The sequence below is a fragment of the Echinops telfairi genome, unplaced genomic scaffold (genome assembly GCF_000313985.2).
Source record: "Echinops telfairi isolate 266 unplaced genomic scaffold, ASM31398v2 ScPeMD7_9;HRSCAF=40, whole genome shotgun sequence".
NCBI classification, from domain to species: domain Eukaryota; kingdom Metazoa; phylum Chordata; class Mammalia; order Afrosoricida; family Tenrecidae; genus Echinops; species Echinops telfairi.
In genome coordinates this window covers 22,076,954-22,084,387 of record NW_022103906.1, presented here as the reverse complement: position 1 = coordinate 22,084,387, position 7,434 = coordinate 22,076,954, and the positions used below count along the sequence as shown (strand labels likewise).

General features: G+C 53.0%; 1 protein-coding gene across 1 annotated transcript; it reads right to left on the bottom strand.

The window, feature by feature from the left end:
- Positions 1-203: 203 nt before the first annotated feature.
- Positions 204-3,999, bottom strand: NKX2-6 (NK2 homeobox 6). The gene is made up of 2 exons (XM_004707608.1): positions 3,726-3,999; positions 204-796 (listed from the first exon to the last, which is right to left on the bottom strand). Exons 1-2 carry the CDS (start codon positions 3,997-3,999, stop codon positions 204-206), a joined length of 867 nt encoding a protein of 288 aa, XP_004707665.1.
- Between the last annotated feature and the right edge of the window lie 3,435 nt (positions 4,000-7,434).

Below are 7,434 nucleotides of genomic sequence, written 5' to 3'. Positions count from 1 at the left end.
GATTCCCTCTGGGGCTCCCAAGGCCTTTGGGGGGCGGGGGAGGCTTATGGGACTTGGGGGGCAATTTGCGATCTCAGAGAGCTTTTTTTTGGGGGGGAGAAGCGCCGTGTGATGTCTGCTTCCCTTCGGCCAGACAGACCCTCACCCCAGTCGCGGCCCGCGCGCGTGGAGGGACAGAGATGGGACACCTGGGCCTGGTTGCCTCACCAGGCCCTGACGCCCTGCAGCGCTGCGGACAGATGGTGCTCCGGGCTCCCGCCAGGGCCGCCCCCGCCGAAGCCCCCCAGGGCCAGGGGTCCGGGCGGCGCGGGGCCCGGGGACCCGCCTGCATATCCGCCGCCGAAGCCCGCCCCGTAGGGGCCGGCGGCGTAGCCTCTGTAGCTGGAATAGGGCGCCGCAGCCGGGCCGTAAGGGCCGGGGAAGGCGGGTGCGCCGGGCCCCAGGCAGGGCTTGCCGTCCCGCACCAGCACGGGCACCGCCACCCGCCGCGGCGCTAGCGGGTGGCCCGCCAGTTCCAGGGACTTGTCCTGGCGCTGCCGTTTACACTTGTAGCGCCGGTTCTGGAACCAGATCTTGACCTGCGTGGAGGTGAGCTGCAGCGCGCGGGCCAGGTGCTCGCGCTCGGGCGCCGACAGGTACCGCTGCTGCTTGAAGCGCCGCTCCAGCTCCAGCACCTGCGTCTGCGAGAAGAGCACGCGCGGCTTCCGCCGCTGCCGCACCCTGGGCGGTTCCGCGCCGCCGCCGCCGCCGCCGCCGCTGCCGCCGCGCGCCGGCGAGGCTGCGCTCAGCCCTGGCTCTGCAAGCACAGGAGGGACCCGCGTCAGCGCCAAGCTCAGGCTCCTCTGAGCCCCTCTTGGCAAGCTAGGGCTCCCTTTCGCGGACGTTATTGTTCGGTCAGAAGCTATCTGTTTATGGCCATGGTAATAGAAAAATGCGCGACGATTACTAGTGGTGATTTCACAACCTAAGTAATATATATACACCCATAGAATATATATTATACATATAGTATATATAGTGTGGGAATATATTCTACATGTAGTATATACTTTATATAATATATTTCTATTTATAAAATATGTAAATCGAGAATACATATATATATACATACAAACACACTGCATATATAGTATATATGTAAGCACACCATTCGGGAGCATCATCCTTAGAAATGTGACGAGGAGAGATACAGAGTCTAGCTACCAAGAAGACAACTTAAAAATGTATACTTAACTGACTTTTCAGAATGTTAGATTTATCGCAAAACCGTGAAAGCAATCATGGGTGATGGAGAGGTATAGTCGTTATAAAAGAAAACATCGACAAAAAGAAGGGGAAACTTCGTTCCCTGGGAGCCTTCGCTCCACGACCTCTTTTCTTTCTCCCTCCCCAAGGCCGGTCAGAAGGCAACTGTTGCCCCCTCTGTAACTTTGGGGGCTCCTGGAACTTCAATGAGGACGTCTGCCTTTGGACCCTCTATGTCCGGATGACACAACGCTTCCCCAAGAGCTGCTTCATCATTCTAGAGTGGCTGCATTTTCTTCTCCCAATCGAGATCCCACCGATCTGCCCTCCCACCCACTCTTTGCTGTGAGGATCAAGTGTTATTTTGGGGTTTCCCTCTGACAGGGACGAACTGTGGACAGTCCTAGAAGAGCAGTCGGAACAGAGAGAAGGAAACCTTTATTCTCTTTCGGCCTTGGCACCTTCAGAGGCGAGCCCAGGAGCACTCCGGCCGGGGTATGCCGCTATCAGCCCACCTTTGCAAGTGTCTGGGTCTTTGCCGTCTTCCAGGGCTCCACCAGCATCAGGGACCCTGGCTGGCTCTTGGCTGCGGTGCTCTGTAATCCAACGGACCGGAATAAAACAAAACATTTCTTGACTCCCGACTCTTGATGCAGCAAAGGGGGTTGGTTTTTGAGCGATAGAAGAAGCTGAGATCCACATCTGACTTTTTTCAAGCAGGCCTCCTCTTTCCTTTGGAGCTATCCGTTGAGGGGCTGGCGTCAGCAGAGTCCCCTTTCCCCCGAGGGGGCACCCTCGCTGGTGAGCCAGACTCCGGACCACTGACCCAGGACCTGAAGCGTTGCCCCAGTGCAGCCTTTTCTCCCTTTCTCCCCACCAATCTCCTGTCTTGGTAAAGACGGAAGGAAAGAAAGGAAATGTTGATTTTTTAAAAAATGAAAACATGCAGGGAGTCACCCCAAAGCGCATGGAGGCTGCGAGCTCTTCTCAGAAAGGATGAGGCATGGTGGAGTCACCACAGCTAAGGGAGCTGCTGTGTGGGAGTCTAACCGCACTTCAGGTCCCCAGGCGCTGGGGGCACACCAGCTGTAGAGAGAAGGTGGCTGTTTGGTATTTGATGTTTGAAGTGGGGGAAAAACTTCCTTTAGAGACGTCTGCGCTCAGGAACTCAGGCCCGGAGAAGATGAAGATTCCCTCCAGGGCCAAGAGGGGGAATATCCCCAAAGGCACGTTTTCTTAGCACACCAGAAAATGACCAGGGGACGTGGCACGAAGCTGTGGAGCCAGCAGGCCCTTCCTTCTTTCCAGGTCCCCTGTGGACGCGGGCTGAGGGGGCTCTCAGTCCGCGTCCAGAGCATCCCTCGCTGCCCAGCCCTGGGCCTCCATCCACTGGCCTCCACAGTCTAGCCCCCGGGACCGGGCCCTCGGGCAGCCCCAGTAGAGGCAGTGCGAGGAGAAACGCAAGGCAGTGGGGCTCCTGCTGTTAGGCACCCGAAGTGGTCCCGGGAGCTCAGAGCTTTCAGCAGAGCAGAAGCGATCTCGGCTAAGGGTCAGTGCTCCCCTGGCTCGTGCCCACCGAGCCCCTAGGGACTGGCAACTCCGCACCACCTCTTTATTTATCCATCGTGTCCGTTTGCTTTGTGAATACAGGGCCCTCATGGGGCCTTGCCCAGTGGTCTCACCCTACCGGGCACTGGGGGGGGGGCGGTTTGAGGGGGGGCGCGTAGCGCAGGCCTCTGGGGGCGGGCAGGCCCAGTTTAGGATTCTGAGAAAGGAAGAGAAACTTTTTCCTCCTTGGGAAGGCGCAACCTTCTTGCCAGAGCCTTCCTGCCCTAAGGGCCTGGCCGCTCCAGCAGGCCGAACTTCCTTCCTGCAGGCGGGCAGGTCGCCGGATGCCCTCAGTGACCAGGACCCGGCCCGAGCCACCATCTCCCCGGGTAGCGGAATCCTGAGCTGTCTGTCCTTCCCAGGCGCCAGGCGCCCAACCCTGCTGGGCCCACTCCGGGACACGACCCCGCCTAGTCCCCATTTCTAGGTATAGGAATGAGAGGCGGAGCAGGGCAGCCCGCAAATCCCCAGAGCTGGGGCCCGCTGAGTCTCTCCTTCCAGGGCTGACGCTTTGCGGCTATAGTTTTAGTAGCTTGCTCAAGGTAGAGAGAGAGGCTCCGGAAGCCAGGGAAGAGGCTCTCGAGTGTGTCTGGAGAGGTGGGCAGACTGAGATATTGTGGGGGTGAGTGGTGGGGATGAGAGGCTGCAGCTGTGGAGGTGTGATCAGTTTTTCCAGGAACCCGAGGAAAGGCTAGGGGTTTCGGGGCGTGTGCTGCACGCGGGATACCAGGATTGGGGTGGCGGGGAGACCTGTCCGTTGAAGGATATAGATGAAGGAGACTAGGAACTGCAGATCTCGCCCGTCCCAAGCCAGCCAGAAGTCACCTCCCTCTCCCAGCCCAGTCGGAGCGGAGGCCTGAGCGCATACTCACGTGGCTCTTCCACCCGCTCTGCGTCCATTTCCATGATCTTCTCACAGGGACCCCCCAGAGGCCCTGAACCTTCCAGCCTCCTCGGGTCGCGGCTGTTCTGAGTGTTGTGAACCCCCCATCCGTGCTGTTCTGGGTCCAGGCGCAGGTACTGAGAGTTTTCTGGGCTCCCGCTAAGCCCTGGGAGCGGGGAAAGCTTGGGGTGACTCTGCTCGCGCTCTAGCCTCAGGATGTCGTTGACTGAGAAGGGGGTGGAGGTGACTGGGCTCAGCAGCATCCCGACAACAAAGGGGGAGGGGGTGTGAGCGTCCCTGGTCCCCCAGGAGCCCAGTGCCCTAAACTAACCGGTTCTAGTCCTAGAAGGTCCAGTGGATCCCCAGCCCTGGGACAGATGCCCAGGGTCTCCAAGGTGTTGGGCCATCCCTGAAGACTGGGGGTGGAGGGGGAGGGCAGGACTGCCAGACAAGACCGCTACCCCCATTGGTTCCCACAGAAACCACGTGTTAATCCGGCACCTCCCCCACCCACTCCCCTTCACTAAACTCTTTCTTCTGGGGACCCTCTAATCTGGGAAGATCTGGTTCATACTGACTGCTCACAAAAGCAAGGAACACTGAAGAGAGATGGCTGTGTGCAGCTGGTGACTCTAGTGAGAGGATCGGGTCTGCCAGGGTCTACCCAGAGGGTGCGTGAGGTGAGGGTGGGAGTCCTTGCTGTAGAAACAGGCGGTCCAGCCAGCCTTGGTGCCATCTCTCCACTTCAAGGTGGGAGGCAGGGGGCCAACTGGGCATCCTGGAGCAGAGAGCCTGTCCTTCCCAGAGCACTGAAGCTGGAAGAGAGAATCTTAAGCTAGCAGGGCTGAGATCCCTGGACCGCAGAGGGAAGGCCGTATGCTAATGTCTTCAGCAACTTCCCAGGGAGAGCTCCTAGAGCCTAGAAGGAGCAAGAGAGCGAAATTCTTTAAAGGCTCTCCTTTGAGTTCGAGAGGTTGGCGAGAAGCAAGGTAACAGCCCAAGTCCGCGTTGAGGTCGCAGAGAGGGGCTTACCTTGTCCTTATCTTCATGTTCTTTCTTTTCCTGCCTAAAGGCCCTGCCTTGAGAGTGCGTGTGCTTGCAAGTGTATCACTGCGGCGTCTCCAAAGGAACAGGAAACTAGAGGAGCTTGAGATCCCCAGAACTGCGGGGGACACCGAGCAGTGTGTCAGGGAGGTGATGTTGGGCAGTGGGCAGGAGCAGGGAGGTGAGTCAGTGGATCTAGTCCCTGCTCCGGAGCACATCCATTGGGCGCCTTTGGACAAACTACTTAACTTCTTGAGGAGCCAAGTTGTCAGAGTGGTAATGCATGCACTAGGCTGATAACCTCAAGGTTAACAGTTCAAAACCACGAGTTGCTTTACAGGAGAAAGGCGGGGCTTTCTACTCCTGTAAAGAGTCACAGCCTCAGAAACCCACAGAGGCAGTTCTGCCCCATCCTATAGGGTCACTCTAAGTCAGATTTGGCTGGATGGCAATGAGTTCGTTGTTGTTGTTTATTTATTTATTTGTTGTTGTTTTTTAACTTCTCAGAATTTTGGTTTCTTTACAAAATGGAGAGGAGGAGGAGCCATTCATAGGTTTATTTATTATCTCAGTGCCAGAATTAAGTGAAACAACACAAATGAAGCCATCAAGCCATGCCCATTGCTATTATCATTCATGTACAGAAATTAAGGAAGCAGGAATCCCAAACACGGAATCAAAGTTTTTGAATGTTTTTAATCAACATGAGATCTCACCAGGGCTCTCTCTGGAATTTCAGAACAAGTGTTTCTTAAATAATCCATGCTTTGCAGATTCAGTGTCCCCCAAACTGGGTGTTATTTCTTAGGTTAACTAATTCATGTACAATTTCAGCCACCAGCAAGGATTTCTTATTTATCCTATCATTTAACTTTTACTTCTGTCCTGGATTAAATTTTGTCCCCTTAAAATGCGAGGTGTGCTACCCATCTGTTATGCCTGTGGTTACAATCCCACTTGGGAGTGGGTAGTCTTTGTTATGTTGTTGTTCTTAGGTGCCCTTGATTTGGTTCCGTCCAATAATGACCCTAATCTATGCACAACAAAACGAAATCCTGCACAGACCCGCACCCTCCTTCAATTGTCCCTATGGCTTAGCCTTTGTTGCAGCCACAGTGTCAATCCATCTCCTTGAGGGTCCCTTCACTTTACCAAACATGATGTCCATCTCCCGGGACTGGTCTCTCCTGACCATATGTCCAAAGTATGAGATGAAGTCTTGCTATCCTTGCTTGCCTCTAAGGAGCATTCTCGCTGCACTTCTTCCAAGGCAGATAGGTTTGTCTCTGTTATATTAATGAGATACAAAAGATGCAAGCAAGAGAAGCTGAGATTGAGACATTGAAGAAGGCCCAGGCTCAGACGAGATAAGGACCTTCTTCAGGAGCTAGTGGGCTGAGAGAGCCTGTCCCCAGAGCTTGCCTGCACCCTGAATTTGGATTTCCAGGTTCCTAAACTATAAGAAATACTTTTGTGTTTGTTAAAGTCACTCACGTGTGGTGTTTCCATGTCAGCAGTGCTAGATAGCTTACACATCATCCAAGGTATATATACCCCCAATGGCTTCCTTTTAAAAATTTTTAGTGAGGTGTGGCAATCAGAAGTTAGTTACAAGGTGGTCCAGTTAGGTATTGGCATGCAGCAATCCCCACCACCCACAGAGATAGTACTGTTGCTCTTAGAAATATTGTGATGATTCACGCATTTATCGACATTTGATTATTTTATTCTGAAAATAAAAGTAATGTGGATCCTCCTAAAAACATGGAAAATAAGGAAAAGTGGGAAAGACCATTTCCACAGAATGATACCATATTAGCACACTTCAATAGATGTCTACATCAACGCATATATGAGGTTACAAATATATTCGAGTTTGTATATTTTAAGCTCATACCCTAAACATCTTCATCACTTCAGTTTTTACAAATAAAAATTTAAATGACAACATAATAGTCTATATGATGGATGGGTCCTAATAGAATGCTCTTCTACTTCTAGATTCTACCAAGAAAAAAAATTAACTCGCTGCAAATAAGGGTTCCAAAGACATATTTGTGCCTTCAGCCTTGTCAACATTCTAGATTGTTTCCTTGGGACAAATACGTAAACGACATGTGCACATAAAACAGGGTATGCTCACGACTCCTAGAAATATATGCATCTGCCCCCTCTCAGAGGTGCAGACAAGCATGAGCTGGTGAAGGGATATTCGGGACCATCAGAAGGAAGGCAGGGGATGTATGGTATTTATTCCTGCTCAGCAGGCTGTGGGTGGGTGCTCAGCTCCCTCCAATCCAGTAGAACCAGAATGTGCAAGGTTCTGTCCCCACCTTCAAAGGGAGGTTGAAGAGAAGAAGGCCTCCCTATTTAAATTATATATATATATATATATATATATATATATATATATATATATCCGCAAACCCTACTGCAAGCTTGATCCAATATTGGAATTCTCATAGCTGAGCCTACTGCCACCCTGTAGGAGGTCATAGTAGGGAAATTTCCATAAAAGGGACTTGAAGTCCAAAACCCCGCGCGCAAATCCTTAACCCAGGTGTCAAGTGCCTATTTCCTTCCCTAGTTTGCTGAGGGTCAAAGGAGAGCCTGGGTCTCCAAACACCTGGGGGCCAGCGCTAGCCCTCACAAGG